At 46.2% G+C, this 19,143-nt stretch overlaps 1 protein-coding gene across 3 annotated transcripts in view; it reads left to right on the plus strand.

Moving 5' to 3' along the window:
• The window catches only part of EPCIP (exosomal polycystin 1 interacting protein), a 51,032-nt gene extending 32,163 nt beyond the window's left edge, over positions 1 to 18,869 (plus strand). Inside the window, exon 2 of one of the 3 annotated variants that reach the window (XM_073670821.1) lies at positions 17,637 to 18,867. In XM_073670821.1, the coding sequence (XP_073526922.1) occupies positions 17,668 to 18,351 (684 nt within the window). In that variant the 5' untranslated portion in view covers positions 17,637 to 17,667 and the 3' untranslated portion in view covers positions 18,352 to 18,867. Of the gene's footprint in view, positions 1 to 17,636 lie in introns of all 3 variants that reach the window. The other 2 variants (XM_073670820.1, XM_073670822.1) reach the window with 2 other exon arrangements.
• Positions 18,870 to 19,143: the final 274 nt, after the last annotated feature.

The following is a 19,143-nucleotide window of genomic DNA, read 5'->3' on the forward strand; positions in this document are numbered from 1 at the left end:
AAAGAACAGTACCTTGCCATATGTCTGGGTTGATTGCAGCGGCGGCAGATGGGTCGTCCGTCCTCGCTGTATCGGTCACTGGGTCTTCCTCTGGCCGGTGGGGTCCTCCTTGGTCGACGCCACGGGATGTCCTCCGGTCCGGATGCCAGCTGGATCTTCCCTGGAGTGGAAACCTGTAAAGACTGCACAGTTCGGGTTAGCGCAGCAACGCTCTTAGCTAGCTCTTGGACCTGATGGTGTAGGTCTGGAGCCGGGTCATTGTCCAAAGCCTGCGCATGAGCTCCCACAGGCCCTGCCGACAAGGGCGCCGCCTCCTGGTGGTAAGTGGTAGTGGGGCGCCTGTGGGTCACAACGCCACCTGGTGCCGGTTCTCGGAGCACCCGGATGGCTCTGTCCTTGAACTGTGCAAATCCCATATGGGGATCCTGCAAGGCCATTGCCCGCAACTGGGTTCGGTGGGTATTACAATATAGTCCCTCTATAAACTGTTCGGTCAACAGCCTGTCCTCGTTTCCCACTCCATCAGGGTCGGTCTGCTTAATGGCCCTCAGGGCCTCTTGTAGGTTTAGTGCATAGTCCCTTATACTCTCATGCGCTCGCTGCTTGCACCCGTAGAATCTAAGCTTAATCTCGGCTGAGGTGCGGGTATCAAAGGTGTCCTTCAGCCGGGTTAGTATCCCTGCGACAGTCTTCCTCCCAGGTGGCCAGGATTTTACTTCCCTTTTGGCTGCCCCGGTTAGTTGGGCCACCAGGATGCTCACTTTTTGCTCTTCTGTGAGGGGGTACACCTGGAAGAGGCTATCCAGCTTTTCTCTAAAGTCATGCAGGGTATGTGACTCCCCTGAGTACTGGGGTAGCCAAGCTGCTCCCGGGATATAGGGCATGGTGAAGGGCATAACTGCAGCAGCGGTAGCGCCGGCGGGGGTTGAGGCAGTGAAGCTCTCCTCCGTATCCGACATCTTCCTCCCCCCTAGTGGACCGTGGCCTACCTTGCGATGATCCTCTTCCGTAGGCCGCGGCTCCGCAGTGGATCGTCAGGGTTGAGGACCTTCCGTCGCGCTCCTGTGACGTCGGCGTCTGCTGGGCTCCTTCCAGGACCTTACGCAACATCCGGACGTGAGGCGGGGCTTCAGTTCTCGCGCGCTTTCGGAGTCCACGCCCCTCTTCTTCCCGCGCGGCGTCCTCAAGATGGCGTCCAATGGCGGGAAAACTCCACGGATGGCGGGAAGAAGGCAGAAGATGGCGCCGGATGGCGGGAAACTTCACCGATGGCGGGAAGAAGGCTGAAGATGGCGCCGGATGGCGGGAATCTTCACCACAGGTAAGTTTGAAAAGTCTCTTTTTCAGGCACGCAGTACCCGGTGGTTGCGGGCACGAAATCCTGCCGACTACGCCAAAGTTGACGCGCCCCTGGGCCTGTGTCACGCTGCGTTGCGCACGCGGGAGCTTACCCGGAGCCGGATCTCTTGAGGGTTGTAGCCTCGTGGCGGCGACCCGGTCCGTGCCCAGGGAGTCAAACTGAGCGGCGATGTATCGGCGGTAGATGTTGTACGACTACGCCACCCGTTGAATGCAGCTATGGAGCTGCCGCTGCAGAACGGTCCGCTGAGGCCGGTGGATGGATGGTGCAGCGTAGATGGTATACCCCCCAACGGGAGGGGTATGGCCTCAGGGCAGCAGATGTGGATGATGGGGGTAGCAGGAACCACTCGGAGACGGTACTGTGTAGTTCAGGGTCTTTACTGGTGACAATGATAGACCCTCCCGGAGTACTGGCTAGCGATTGGGGCCTGGTCAGTCCTTGAGCAGATGGGATCTCCCCTGGCCAGGTGGAGTTGTAGGCCTCCCAAACTGACTGTACTCTTCTGGCTACCTTGCTAGAAGCGGGTATAAGTAGCCCACGTCCCTGAGTGTACCGTGTGGTGCTCACCCGTATGGCCGGTGACTCGGGGCCTTCTAATGGCTTCCGCTCCACGATGGCGGTGCTGGTCCCACGCGTGTGACCGTGCCTTCGGGCTTCTTGGCCAGAGGACCTGAAATCCCCTGCCTGACGGATTCTGCTGCTGGGTAGGAGTTAGTCCCCACAGCCTCGGACTCCGGGTCCGGTAAGAAATCTTCTCAGTCAGGGCGAGCTCTGCAGCTGCCAGCCCCTGACTTGTAGTAGTATTGCTCCCACTGAGCTTCTGCTGTTTCTTCCTGTGACTGTTTCTTGTCTCTACTCTCCTTGACTGCTCACCCTGCTTCAGCCCCGGGTTTATATAGGGGAAGTTCTTCCCCTCCCAAGACTGGGCAGGAGGTGTGGCATGCACAGGATCCCTGACCAAAGGACCTCCCACCTGCTCTCAGACGTAATATCTCTATCACTGTGGCAACCAGACCCCTGGGGTGTCACACTGTTATACCTGACCATAGGTTACGTGCTGTTATACCTGACCATAGGTTACATGCTGTTATACCTGACCATAGGTTACATGCTGTTATACCTGACCATAGGTTACGTGCTGTTATACCTGACCATAGGTTACGTGCTGTTATACCTGACCATAGGTTACATGCTGTTATACCTGACCATAGGTTACATGCTGTTATACCTGACCATAGGTTACATGCTGTTATACCTGACCATAGGTTACGTGCTGTTATACCTGACCATAGGTTACGTGCTGTTATACCTGACCATAGGTTACATGCTGTTATACCTGACCATAGGTTACGTGCTGTTATACCTGACCATAGGTTACGTGCTGTTATACCTGACCATAGGTTACATGCTGTTATACCTGACCATAGGTTACGTGCTGTTATACCTGACCATAGGTTACGTGCTGTTATACCTCACCATAGGTTACATGCTGTTATACCTGACCATAGGTTACGTGCTGTTATACCTGACCATAGGTTACGTGCTGTTATACCTGACCATAGGTTACGTGCTGTTATACCTGACCATAGGTTACGTGCTGTTATACCTGACCATAGGTTACGTGCTGTTATACCTGACCATAGGTTACATGCTGTTATACCTGACCATAGGTTACATGCTGTTATACCTGACCATAGGTTACGTGCTGTTATACCTGACCATAGGTTACATGCTGTTATACCTGACCATAGGCTACATGCTGTTATACCTGACCATAGGTTACGTGCTGTTATACCTGACCATAGGTTACGTGCTGTTATACCTGACCATAGGTTACATGCTGTTATACCTGACCATAGGTTACATGCTGTTATACCTGACCATAGGTTACGTGGCGTTATACCTGACCATAGGTTACGTGGCGTTATACCTGTCCATAGGTTACGTGCTGTTATACCTGACCATAGGTTACGTGCTGTTATACCTGACCATAGGTTACGTGGCGTTATACCTGACCATAGGTTACGTGGCGTTATACCTGACCATAGGTTACGTGCTGTTATACCTGACCATAGGTTACGTGGCGTTATACCTGACCATAGGTTACGTGCTGTTATACCTGACCATAGGTTACGTGCTGTTATACCTGACCATAGGTTACGTGCTGTTATACCTGACCATAGGTTACGTGGCGTTATACCTGACCATAGCTTACGTGCTGTTATACCTGACCATAGGTTACGTGGCGTTATACCTGACCATAGGTTACGTGCTGTTATAACTGACCATAGGTTACGTGCTGTTATACCTGACCATAGGTTACATGCTGTTATACCTGACCATAGGTTACGTGCTGTTATACCTGACCATAGGTTACGTGCTGTTATACCTGACCATAGGTTACGTGGCGTTATACCTGACCATAGGTTACGTGCTGTTATACCTGACCATAGGTTACGTGCTGTTATACCTGACCATAGGTTACATGCTGTTATACCTGACCATAGGTTACGTGCTGTTATACCTGACCATAGGTTACATGCTGTTATACCTGACCATAGGTTACGTGGCGTTATACCTGACCATAGGTTACGTGCTGTTATACCTGACCATAGGTTACGTGCTGTTATACCTGACCATAGGTTACGTGCTGTTATACCTGACCATAGGTTACATGCTGTTATACCTGACCATAGGTTACGTGCTGTTATACCTGACCATAGGTTACATGCTGTTATACCTGACCATAGGTTACGTGCTGTTATACCTGACCATAGGTTACGTGCTGTTATACCTGACCATAGGTTACATGCTGTTATACCTGACCATAGGCTACATGCTGTTATACCTGACCATAGGTTACGTGCTGTTATACCTGACCATAGGTTACGTGCTGTTATACCTGACCATAGGTTACGTGCTATTATACCTGACCATAGGTTACGTGGCGTTATACCTGACCATAGGTTACGTGCTGTTATACCTGACCATAGGTTACGTGCTGTTATACCTGACCACAGGTTACGTGCTGTTATACCTGACCATAGGTTACATGCTGTTATACCTGACCATAGGTTACATGCTGTTATACCTGACCATAGGTTACATGCTGTTATACCTGACCATAGGTTACGTGCTGTTATACCTGACCATAGGTTACGTGCTGTTATACCTGACCATAGGTTACGTGCTGTTATACCTGACCATAGGTTACATGCTGTTATACCTGACCATAGGCTACATGCTGTTATACCTGACCATAGGTTACGTGCTGTTATACCTGACCATAGGTTACGTGGCGTTATACCTGACCATAGGTTACGTGCTGTTATACCTGACCATAGGTTACATGCTGTTATACCTGACCATAGGTTACGTGGCGTTATACCTGACCATAGGTTACGTGCTGTTATACCTGACCATAGGTTACGTGGCGTTATACCTGTCCATAGGTTACGTGCTGTTATACCTGACCATAGGTTACGTGGCGTTATACCTGTCCATAGGTTACGTGCTGTTATACCTGACCATAGGTTACATGCTGTTATACCCGACCATAGGTTACATGCTGTTATACCTGACCATAGGTTACATGCTGTTATACCTAACCATAGGTTACGTGCTGTTATACCTGACCATAGGTTACGTGCTGTTATACCTGACCATAGGTTACGTGCTGTTATACCTGACCATAGGTTACATGCTGTTATACCTGACCATAGGTTACATGCTGTTATACCTGACCATAGGTTACGTGCTGTTATACCTGACCATAGGTTACGTGCTGCTATACCTGACCATAGGTTACGTGCTGTTATACCTGACCATAGGTTACGTGCTGTTATACCTGACCATAGGTTACGTGCTGTTATACCTGACCATAGGTTACGTGCTGTTATACCTGACCATAGGTTACGTGCTGTTATACCTGACCATAGGTTACGTGCTGTTATACCTGACCATAGGTTATGTGGCGTTATACCTGACCATAAGTTACGTGCTGTTATACCTGACCATAGGTTACGTGCTGTTATACCTGACCATAGGTTACATGCTGTTATACCTGACCATAGGTTACGTGCTGTTATACCTGACCATAGGTTACGTGCTGTTATACCTGACCATAGGTTACTTGGCGTTATACCTGACCATAGGTTACGTGCTGTTATACCTGACCATAGGTTACGTGCTGTTATACCTGACCATAGGTTACGTGCTGTTATACCTGACCATAGGTTACGTGGCGTTATACCTGTCCATAGGTTACGTGCTGTTATACCTGACCATAGGTTACGTGGCGTTATACCTGACCATAGGTTACGTGCTGTTATACCTGACCATAGGTTACGTGGCGTTATACCTGACCATAGGTTACGTGCTGTTATACCTGACCATAGGTTACGTGCTGTTATACCTGACCATAGGTTACGTGGCGTTATACCTGACCATAGGTTACGTGCTCTTATACCTGACCATAGGTTACGTGGCGTTATACCTGACCATAGGTTACGTGCTGTTATACCTGACCATAGGTTACGTGCTGTTATACCTGACCATAGGTTACATGCTGTTATACCTAACCATAGGTTACGTGCTGTTATACCTGACCATAGGTTACGTGCTGTTATACCTGACCATAGGTTACGTGGCGTTATACCTGACCATAGGTTACGTGCTGTTATACCTGACCATAGGTTACGTGCTGTTATACCTGACCATAGGTTACATGCTGTTATACCTGACCATAGGTTACGTGCTGTTATACCTGACCATAGGTTACATGCTGTTATACCTGACCATAGGTTACGTGGCGTTATACCTGACCATAGGTTACGTGCTGTTATACCTGACCATAGGTTACGTGCTGTTATACCTGACCATAGGTTACATGCTGTTATACCTGACCATAGGTTACGTGCTGTTATACCTGACCATAGGTTACATGCTGTTATACCTGACCATAGGTTACGTGCTGTTATACCTGACCATAGGTTACGTGCTGTTATACCTGACCATAGGTTACGTGCTGTTATACCTGACCATAGGTTACGTGCTGTTATACCTGACCATAGGTTACGTGCTGTTATACCTGACCATAGGTTACATGCTGTTATACCTGACCATAGGTTACATGCTGTTATACCTGACCATAGGTTACATGCTGTTATACCTGACCATAGGTTACGTGCTGTTATACCTGACCATAGGTTACGTGCTGTTATACCTGACCATAGGTTACGTGCTGTTATACCTGACCATAGGTTACGTGCTGTTATACCTGACCATAGGTTACGTGCTGTTATACCTGACCATAGGTTACGTGCTGTTATACCTGACCATAGGTTACATGCTGTTATACCTGACCATAGGTTACGTGCTGTTATACCTGACCATAGGTTACGTGCTGTTATACCTGACCATAGGTTACGTGCTGTTATACCTGACCATAGGTTACATGCTGTTATACCTGACCATAGGTTACGTGCTGTTATACCTGACCATAGGTTACGTGCTGTTATACCTGACCATAGGTTACATGCTGTTATACCTGACCATAGGCTACATGCTGTTATACCTGACCATAGGTTACGTGCTGTTATACCTGACCATAGGTTACGTGCTGTTATACCTGACCATAGGTTACGTGCTATTATACCTGACCATAGGTTACGTGGCGTTATACCTGACCATAGGTTACGTGCTGTTATACCTGACCATAGGTTACGTGCTGTTATACCTGACCATAGGTTACGTGCTGTTATACCTGACCATAGGTTACATGCTGTTATACCTGACCATAGGTTACGTGCTGTTATACCTGACCATAGGTTACATGCTGTTATACCTGACCATAGGTTACGTGCTGTTATACCTGACCATAGGTTACGTGCTGTTATACCTGACCATAGGTTACGTGCTGTTATACCTGACCATAGGTTACATGCTGTTATACCTGACCATAGGTTACATGCTGTTATACCTGACCATAGGTTACGTGCTGTTATACCTCACCATAGGTTACGTGGCGTTATACCTGACCATAGGTTACGTGCTGTTATACCTGACCATAGGTTACATGCTGTTATACCTGACCATAGGTTACGTGGCGTTATACCTGACCATAGGTTACGTGCTGTTATACCTGACCATAGGTTACATGCTGTTATACCTGACCATAGGTTACATGCTGTTATACCTGACCATAGGTTACGTGCTGTTATACCTGACCATAGGTTACGTGCTGTTATACCTGACCATAGGTTACGTGCTGTTATACCTGACCATAGGTTACATGCTGTTATACCTGACAATAGGTTACATGCTGTTATACCTGACCATAGGTTACGTGCTGTTATACCTGACCATAGGTTACGTGCTGCTATACCTGACCATAGGTTACGTGCTGTTATACCTGACCATAGGTTACGTGCTGTTATACCTGACCATAGGTTACGTGCTGTTATACCTGACCATAGGTTACGTGCTGTTATACCTGACCATAGGTTACGTGCTGTTATACCTGACCATAGGTTACGTGCTGTTATACCTGACCATAGGTTACGTGGCGTTATACCTGACCATAGGTTACGTGCTGTTATACCTGACCATAGGTTACGCGCTTTTATACCTGACCATAGGTTACATGCTGTTATACCTGACCATAGGTTACGTGCTGTTATACCTGACCATAGGTTACATGCTGTTATACCTGACCATAGGTTACGTGGCGTTATACCTGACCATAGGTTACGTGCTGTTATACCTGACCATAGGTTACGTGCTGTTATACCTGACCATAGGTTACGTGGCGTTATACCTGACCATAGGTTACGTGGCGTTATACCTGTCCATAGGTTACGTGCTGTTATACCTGACCATAGGTTACGTGCTGTTATACCTGACCATAGGTTTCGTGGCGTTATACCTGACCATAGGTTACGTGGCGTTATACCTGACCATAGGTTACGTGCTGTTATACCTGACCATAGGTTACATGCTGTTATACCTGACCATAGGTTACGTGCTGTTATACCTGACCATAGGTTACATGCTGTTATACCTGACCATAGGTTACGTGCTGTTATACCTGACCATAGGTTACGTGCTGTTATACCTGACCATAGGTTACGTGCTGTTATACCTGACCATAGGTTACGTGCTGTTATACCTGACCATAGGTTACATGCTGTTATACCTGACCATAGGTTACATGCTGTTATACCTGACCATAGGTTACATGCTGTTATACCTGACCATAGGTTACGTGCTGTTATACCTGACCATAGGTTACGTGCTGTTATACCTGACCATAGGTTACGTGCTGTTATACCTGACCATAGGTTACGTGCTGTTATACCTGACCATAGGTTACGTGCTGTTATACCTGACCATAGGTTACGTGCTGTTATACCTGACCATAGGTTACATGCTGTTATACCTGACCATAGGTTACGTGCTGTTATACCTGACCATAGGTTACGTGCTGTTATACCTGACCATAGGTTACGTGCTGTTATACCTGACCATAGGTTACATGCTGTTATACCTGACCATAGGTTACGTGCTGTTATACCTGACCATAGGTTACGTGCTGTTATACCTGACCATAGGTTACATGCTGTTATACCTGACCATAGGCTACATGCTGTTATACCTGACCATAGGTTACGTGCTGTTATACCTGACCATAGGTTACGTGCTGTTATACCTGACCATAGGTTACGTGCTATTATACCTGACCATAGGTTACGTGGCGTTATACCTGACCATAGGTTACGTGCTGTTATACCTGACCATAGGTTACGTGCTGTTATACCTGACCATAGGTTACGTGCTGTTATACCTGACCATAGGTTACATGCTGTTATACCTGACCATAGGTTACGTGCTGTTATACCTGACCATAGGTTACATGCTGTTATACCTGACCATAGGTTACGTGCTGTTATACCTGACCATAGGTTACGTGCTGTTATACCTGACCATAGGTTACGTGCTGTTATACCTGACCATAGGTTACATGCTGTTATACCTGACCATAGGTTACATGCTGTTATACCTGACCATAGGTTACGTGCTGTTATACCTCACCATAGGTTACGTGGCGTTATACCTGACCATAGGTTACGTGCTGTTATACCTGACCATAGGTTACATGCTGTTATACCTGACCATAGGTTACGTGGCGTTATACCTGACCATAGGTTACGTGCTGTTATACCTGACCATAGGTTACATGCTGTTATACCTGACCATAGGTTACATGCTGTTATACCTGACCATAGGTTACGTGCTGTTATACCTGACCATAGGTTACGTGCTGTTATACCTGACCATAGGTTACGTGCTGTTATACCTGACCATAGGTTACATGCTGTTATACCTGACAATAGGTTACATGCTGTTATACCTGACCATAGGTTACGTGCTGTTATACCTGACCATAGGTTACGTGCTGCTATACCTGACCATAGGTTACGTGCTGTTATACCTGACCATAGGTTACGTGCTGTTATACCTGACCATAGGTTACGTGCTGTTATACCTGACCATAGGTTACGTGCTGTTATACCTGACCATAGGTTACGTGCTGTTATACCTGACCATAGGTTACGTGGCGTTATACCTGACCATAGGTTACGTGCTGTTATACCTGACCATAGGTTACGTGCTTTTATACCTGACCATAGGTTACATGCTGTTATACCTGACCATAGGTTACGTGCTGTTATACCTGACCATAGGTTACATGCTGTTATACCTGACCATAGGTTACGTGGCGTTATACCTGACCATAGGTTACGTGCTGTTATACCTGACCATAGGTTACGTGCTGTTATACCTGACCATAGGTTACGTGGCGTTATACCTGACCATAGGTTACGTGGCGTTATACCTGTCCATAGGTTACGTGCTGTTATACCTGACCATAGGTTACGTGCTGTTATACCTGACCATAGGTTTCGTGGCGTTATACCTGACCATAGGTTACGTGGCGTTATACCTGACCATAGGTTACGTGCTGTTATACCTGACCATAGGTTACGTGGCGTTATACCTGACCATAGGTTACGTGCTGTTATACCTGACCATAGGTTACGTGCTGCTATACCTGACCATAGGTTACGTGCTGTTATACCTAACCATAGGTTACGTGCTGTTATACCTGACCATAGGTTACGTGCTGTTATACCTGACCATAGGTTACGTGGCGTTATACCTGACCATAGGTTACGTGCTGTTATACCTGACCATAGGTTACGTGCTGTTATACCTGACCATAGGTTACATGCTGTTATACCTGACCATAGGTTACGTGGCGTTATACCTGACCATAGGTTACGTGCTGTTATACCTGACCATAGGTTACATGCTGTTATACCTGACCATAGGTTACGTGCTGTTATACCTGACCATAGGTTACATGCTGTTATACCTGACCATAGGTTACGTGGCGTTATACCTGACCATAGGTTACGTGCTGTTATACCTGACCATAGGTTACGTGCTGTTATACCTGACCATAGGTTACGTGCTGTTATACCTGACCATAGGTTACGTGGCGTTATACCTGACCATAGGTTACGTGGCGTTATACCTGTCCATAGGTTACGTGCTGTTATACCTGACCATAGGTTACGTGCTGTTATACCTGACCATAGGTTACGTGGCGTTATACCTGACCATAGGTTACGTGGCGTTATACCTGACCATAGGTTACGTGCTGTTATACCTGACCATAGGTTACGTGGCGTTATACCTGACCATAGGTTACGTGCTGTTATACCTGACCATAGGTTACGTGCTGTTATACCTGACCATAGGTTACGTGCTCTTATACCTGACCATAGGTTACGTGGCGTTATACCTGACCATAGGTTACGTGCTGTTATACCTGACCATAGGTTACGTGCTGTTATACCTGACCATAGGTTACATGCTGTTATACCTGACCATAGGTTACGTGCTGTTATACCTGACCATAGGTTACGTGCTGTTATACCTGACCATAGGTTACGTGGCGTTATACCTGACCATAGGTTACGTGCTGTTATACCTGACCATAGGTTACGTGCTGTTATACCTGACCATAGGTTACATGCTGTTATACCTGACCATAGGTTACGTGCTGTTATACCTGACCATAGGTTACATGCTGTTATACCTGACCATAGGTTACGTGGCGTTATACCTGACCATAGGTTACGTGCTGTTATACCTGACCATAGGTTACGTGCTGTTATACCTGACCATAGGTTACATGCTGTTATACCTGACCATAGGTTACGTGCTGTTATACCTGACCATAGGTTACATGCTGTTATACCTGACCATAGGTTACGTGCTGTTATACCTGACCATAGGTTACGTGCTGTTATACCTGACCATAGGTTACATGCTGTTATACCTGACCATAGGTTACGTGCTGTTATACCTGACCATAGGTTACGTGGCGTTATACCTGACCATAGGTTACGTGCTGTTATACCTGACCATAGGTTACGTGCTGTTATACCTGACCATAGGTTACATGCTGTTATACCTGACCATAGGTTACATGCTGTTATACCTGACCATAGGTTACGTGCTGTTATACCTGACCATAGGTTACGTGCTGTTATACCTCACCATAGGTTACGTGCTGTTATACCTGACCATAGGTTACATGCTGTTATACCTGACCATAGGTTACGTGCTGTTATACCTGACCATAGGCTATGTGCTGCTATACCTGACCATAGGTTACGTGGCGTTATACCTGTCCATAGGTTACATGCTGTTATACCTGACCATAGGTTACGTGGCGTTATACCTGTCCATAGGTTACATGCTGTTATACCTGACCATAGGTTACATGCTGTTATACCTGACCATAGGTTACGTGGCGTTATACCTGACCATAGGTTACGTGGCGTTATACCTGACCTTAGGTTACGTGGCGTTATACCTGTCCATAGGTTACATGCTGTTATACCTGACCATAGGTTACGTGCTGTTATACCTGACCATAGGTTACATGCTGTTATACCTGACCATAGGTTACGTGGCGTTATACCTGTCCATAGGTTACATGCTGTTATACCTGACCATAGGTTACATGCTGTTATACCTGACCATAGGTTACATGCTGTTATACCTGACCATAGGTTACGTGGCGTTATACCTGACCTTAGGTTACGTGGCGTTATACCTGTCCATAGGTTACATGCTGTTATACCTGACCATAGGTTACGTGCTGTTATACCTGACCATAGGTTACATGCTGTTATACCTGACCATAGGTTACGTGACGTTATACCTGTCCATAGGTTACATGCTGTTATACCTGACCATAGGTTACGTGCTGTTATACCTGACCATAGGTTACGTGCTGTTATACCTGACCATAGGTTACGTGGCGTTATACCTGTCCATAGGTTACATGCTGTTATACCTGACCATAGGTTACGTGCTGTTATACCTGACCATAGGTTACGTGCTGTTATACCTGACCATAGGTTACGTGCTGTTATACCTGTCCATAGGTTACATGCTGTTATACCTGACCATAGGTTACGTGCTGTTATACCTGACCATAGGTTACATGCTGTTATACCTGACCATAGGTTACGTGACGTTATACCTGTCCATAGGTTACATGCTGTTATACCTGACCATAGGTTACGTGCTGTTATACCTGACCATAGGTTACGTGCTGTTATACCTGACCATAGGTTACGTGGCGTTATACCTGTCCATAGGTTACATGCTGTTATACCTGACCATAGGTTACGTGACGTTATACCTGTCCATAGGTTACATGCTGTTATACCTGACCATAGGTTGCGTGGCGTTATACCTGTCCATAGGTTACATGCTGTTATACCTGACCATAGGTTACATGCTGTTATACCTGACCATAGGTTACGTGGCGTTATACCTGACCATAGGTTACGTGCTGTTATACCTGACCATAGGCTACATGCTGTTATACCTGACCATAGGTTACGTGGAGTTATACCTGTCCATAGGTTACGTGCTGTTATACCTGACCATAGGCTACATGCTGTTATACCTGACCATAGGTTACGTGGCGTTATACCTGACCATAGGTTACATGCTGTTATACCTGACCATAGGTTACGTGGCGTTATACCTGACCATAGGTTACATGCTGTTATACCTGACCATAGGTTACGTGCTGTTATACCTGACCATAGGTTACGTGCTGTTATACCTGACCATAGGCTACATGCTGTTATACCTGACCATAGGTTACGTGGCGTTATACCTGACCATAGGTTACATGCTGTTATACCTGACCATAGGTTACGTGGCGTTATACCTGACCATAGGTTACGTGCTGTTATACCTGACCATAGGCTACATGCTGTTATACCTGACCATAGGTTACATGCTGTTATACCTGACCATAGGTTACATGCTGTTATACCTGACCATAGGTTACGTGGCGTTATACCTGACCATAGGTTACGTGGCGTTATACCTGACCATAGGTTACATGCTGTTATACCTGACCATAGGTTACGTGGCGTTATACCTGACCATAGGTTACGTGCTGTTATACCTGACCATAGGCTACATGCTGTTATACCTGACCATAGGTTACGTGGCGTTATACCTGTCCATAGGGTACGTGCTGTTATACCTGACCATAGGTTACGTGCTGTTATACCTGACCATAGGTTACGTGGCGTTATACCTGACCATAGGTTACGTGGCGTTATACCTGACCATAGGTTACGTGCTGTTATACCCGACCATAGGTTACGTGGCGTTATACCTGACCATAGGTTACGTGCTGTTATACCTGACCATAGGTTACGTGCTGTTATACCTGACCATAGGTTACGTGCTGTTATACCTGACCATAGGTTACATGCTGTTATACCTGACCATAGGTTACATGCTGTTATACCTGACCATAGGTTACGTGGCGTTATACCTGACCATAGGTTACGTGCTGTTATACCTGACCATAGGCTATGTGCTGCTATACCTGACCATAGGTTACGTGGCGTTATACCTGTCCATAGGTTACATGCTGTTATACCTGACCATAGGTTACGTGACGTTATACCTGTCCATAGGTTACATGCTGTTATACCTGACCATAGGTTACATGCTGTTATACCTGACCATAGGTTACGTGGCGTTATACCTGTCCATAGGTTACATGCTGTTATACCTGACCATAGATTACGTGCTGTTATACCTGACCATAGGTTACGTGCTGTTATACCTGACCATAGGTTACGTGGCGTTATACCTGTCCATAGGTTACATGCTGTTATACCTGACCATAGGTTACGTGGCGTTATACCTGTCCATAGGTTACATGCTGTTATACCTGACCATAGGTTACATGCTGTTATACCTGACCATAGGTTACGTGCTGTTATACCTGACCATAGGTTACATGCTGTTATACCTGACCATAGGTTACATGCTGTTATACCTGACCATAGGTTACGTGCTGTTATACCTGACCATAGGTTACGTGGCGTTATACCTGACCATAGGTTACGTGGCGTTATACCTGACCATAGGTTACATGCTGTTATACCTGACCATAGGTTACGTGGCGTTATACCTGACCATAGGTTACGTGCTGTTATACCTGACCATAGGCTACATGCTGTTATACCTGACCATAGGTTACGTGGCGTTATACCTGTCCATAGGTTACGTGCTGTTATACCTGACCATAGGTTACGTGCTGTTATACCTGACCATAGGTTACGTGCTGTTATACCTGACCATAGGTTACATGCTGTTATACCTGACCATAGGTTACGTCGCGTTATACCTAACCATAGGTTACGTGCTGTTATACCTGACCATAGGCTACATGCTGTTATACCTGTCCATAGGTTACGTGCTGTTATACCTGACCATAGGTTACGTGCTGTTATACCTGACCATAGGTTACGTGCTGTTATACCTGACCATAGGTTACGTGCTGTTATACCTGACCATAGGTTACATGCTGTTATACCTGACCATAGGTTACGTGCTGTTATACCTGTCCATAGGTTACGTGCTGTTATACCTGTCCATAGGTTACGTGCTGTTATACCTGACCATAGGTTACGTGGCGTTATACCTGACCATAGGTTACGTGCTGTTATACCTGACCATAGGTTACGTGCTGTTATACCTGACCATAGGTTACGTGCTGTTATACCTGACCATAGGTTACGTGGCGTTATACCTGACCATAGGTTACGTGGCGTTATACCTGACCATAGGTTACGTGCTGTTATACCTGACCATAGGTTACGTGGCGTTATACCTGACCATAGGTTACGTGCTGTTATACCTGACCATAGGTTACGTGCTGTTATACCTGACCATAGGTTACATGCTGTTATACCTGACCATAGGTTACGTGCTGTTATACCTGACCATAGGTTACATGCTGTTATACCTGACCATAGGTTACGTGGCGTTATACCTGACCATAGGTTACGTGCTGTTATACCTGACCATAGGTTACGTGCTGTTATACCTGACCATAGGTTACGTGCTGTTATACCTGACCATAGGTTACGTGCTGTTATACCTGACCATAGGTTACGTGGCGTTTTACCTGACCATAGGTTACGTGCTGTTATACCTGACCATAGGTTACGTGGCGTTATACCTGTCCATAGGTTACATGCTGTTATACCTGACCATAGTTTACGTGGCGTTATACCTGTCCATAGGTTACATGCTGTTATACCTGACCATAGGTTACGTGGCGTTATACCTGTCCATAGGTTACATGCTGTTATACCTGACCATAGGTTACGTGCTGTTATACCTGACCATAGGTTACATGCTGTTATACCTGACCATAGGTTACGTGGCGTTATACCTGTCCATAGGTTACGTGCTGTTATACCTGACCATAGGTTACATGCTGTTATACCTGACCATAGGTTACGTGGCGTTATACCTGACCATAGGTTACGTGCTGTTATACCTGACCATAGGTTACATGCTGTTATACCTGTCCATAGGTTACATGCTGTTATACCTGACCATAGGTTACGTGCTGTTATACCTGACCATAGGTTACATGCTGTTATACCTGACCATAGGTTACGTGGCGTTATACCTGTCCATAGGTTACGTGCTGTTATACCTGACCATAGGTTACGTGCTGTTATACCTGACCATAGGTTACGTGGCGTTATACCTGTCCATAGGTTACATGCTGTTATACCTGACCATAGGTTACATGCTGTTATACCTGACCATAGGTTACGTGCTGTTATACCTGACCATAGGTTACGTGCTGTTATACCTGACCATAGGCTATGTGCTGTTATACCTGACCATAGGCTACGTGCCGTCATACCTGACCATAGGTTACGTGCCCTTATACCTGACCATAGGTTACGTGCCCTTATACCTGACCATAGGCTACGTGCCGTCATACCTGACCATAGGTTACGTGCCCTTATACCTGACCATAGGTTACGTGCCCTTATACCTGACCATAGGTTACGTGCCCTTATACCTGACCATAGGCTACGTGCCGTCATACCTGACCATAGGTTACGTGCCCTTATACCTGTCCATAGGTTACATGCTGTTATACCTGACCATAGGTTTTGTGCTGTTATACCTGACCATAGGTTACATGCTGTTATACCTGACCATAGGTTACGTGGCGTTATACCCGACCATGTAAAATCCACAGCCTCTATAGGGGTAAATAGGGACCAATAGGGTCAGTCAACGTGGAGTGGGGGCACCACTCTCGACAATCTATTAGGGTGCAAACCCTCACAGCCAGGTAGGGGTATGATAGGGTCCTATTAGGGACTTATTAGTTCAACCAATCACCCCGCACTGGTATGATAAAGTATCTAACTTCTTGTATGTCTATGTATGTGGTTTTATATAGTATTTTTTAATATATCTAATAAATAGTGATTTTATAAGGGTTTGTTTTGATTTTGGTTTATTTACTCCTTATAGTATAATGTGCCCCACCTAGTCCTCCTTATAGTATTATGGGCCCCATACTGCCTTCTATACAGTATAATGGGCCCAACAAAGTCCTCCATACAGAATAATGGCCCCACTTAGGGGGGAGGTCATGGTGTCGCGAGCCACATATAATCACCATGCGGGACAGGTTTGGCCCACGGGCAAGAGTTTGACATGTATGCATTAGATGGTGGGTGGGTCCCACCAAAATCAATGATTTTGGACAAAATCGAATGTACATGTTCAGCTTCAGAGCACTGATGACTCTTGATAATTTCCTTTCCAGATCACGAACGGCCTCTGCAGTCCCCCGATGGATGGAGTTATGCCGCTTGAAGCCTGGTGCCTATGATATCAGGCTATCAATGTCCTTCAATAGATACCTGTTCTTCTTACTTGTCTTCCTGGACTTCTGTATCATTGAGCACCTTGTAGAGAGCCAGAACCACACACTGATATTCTCCAAGGACAACAACCTCAGAAACTGCAGCTGCTCCTTCGACATCCAGAGTTGTGACTACAGTTTGGCCAACCTGATGTGCAACTGTAAAACCATCACCCTTCCGAAAAACAAGACGGGATCCAGGGTGAGCTACAATGGTGACCTGACCATCTGGTTCTCTGACACAATCACTCTGGGAAGGTTGGTTAACTTTACCTTTGTCCATAGCCTAAAACTATCTTTGTGTGGAGCAACTACTCTCCCCACAGAGTATCTGGCCATTCTTGGGCTTAGGTACCTTCGTGTCCAGGCTGAGACCATCCAAGAGCAAAGCCTGACAATAACCCACTGCCGTGTCAAAGATAGACCATGCCAAGTGCCCACAACTCCACTGCTTCACATCTCCTACCTGGATACTTCACTGTTTAATGGACTTCCCTTGTTAAAGTCGTACAGCGTGGAGAACGTATCAAGCGTAAAGGAAGAGTTCCCGAATCTGCCATTTTCCAATTTGATATCGGCCACAAATAAGAGCTACATTGTGACATTAATTTACTGACGACCAGACTAGGATTGAACTGCGGGCTTCTGTTGCAGCCTAGTCTGAGAGAGTAAAGTAGGACTGTCTAGTTTCCAATAACTAGACCTTAGTGTGTGTGATGGGAAAATGACTTTTCAAAGGGGTTATCTGGTGCTTTATCCTTAGGACTGACCATCTATATTAAATTAGTGAAGGTCCAAATCTCGGCACCACCACTGATCAGATTTAGTAAGACACATTGGTCACCAGGGAGCCGCTTTGCCCTCGAAAGCTGCTCGGCAGGGATGCCCAAAGGCATAGCGTTGCACTTTTAATAGTTGCTGTACAGTCACTACCAAAAGTTTAAAGCTGTGCCCGGCCAACAATGAAGGGACTTTCAAAGATGGCGGTGGTGCCAAGAAGGCCATAAATTCTTAAGAACTGGGTGACCCCCTTAAGCTTCACTGGAGAAGGGAGTAATGTGATTAAATTTATTGGAATAAGTTTGTGCTACTTCAATAAACAATAATAATAAACCTGGTGGAGGGAATAAATTGGTGTCTTACTTTTTTCTTAAAGCTCACCCCCCCACACACACTTTTCTCAGATTTTCAATTATAGTTAAAGAGGTTGTCCACTACTTTTACATTGATGGCCTATCCTTAGGATAAGTCATCAATGTCTAATCAGCCGGAGTCCGACACCCGGCACCCCCGCCGATCAGCTGTTATTGGTGGCGGTGGCCGGTGACTGGAAGTACTCACTTGTGGAGCTGGCCGTCTACTTGTAGTGGCCGAGGCAGGGTACTACACATCCGCCTCCAGATGTGCA

This window comes from Phyllobates terribilis, unplaced genomic scaffold (genome assembly GCF_046119375.1).
Source record: "Phyllobates terribilis strain yellow unplaced genomic scaffold, ASM4611937v1 Scaffold_2__4_contigs__length_985480577, whole genome shotgun sequence".
NCBI lineage: Eukaryota > Metazoa > Chordata > Amphibia > Anura > Dendrobatidae > Phyllobates > Phyllobates terribilis.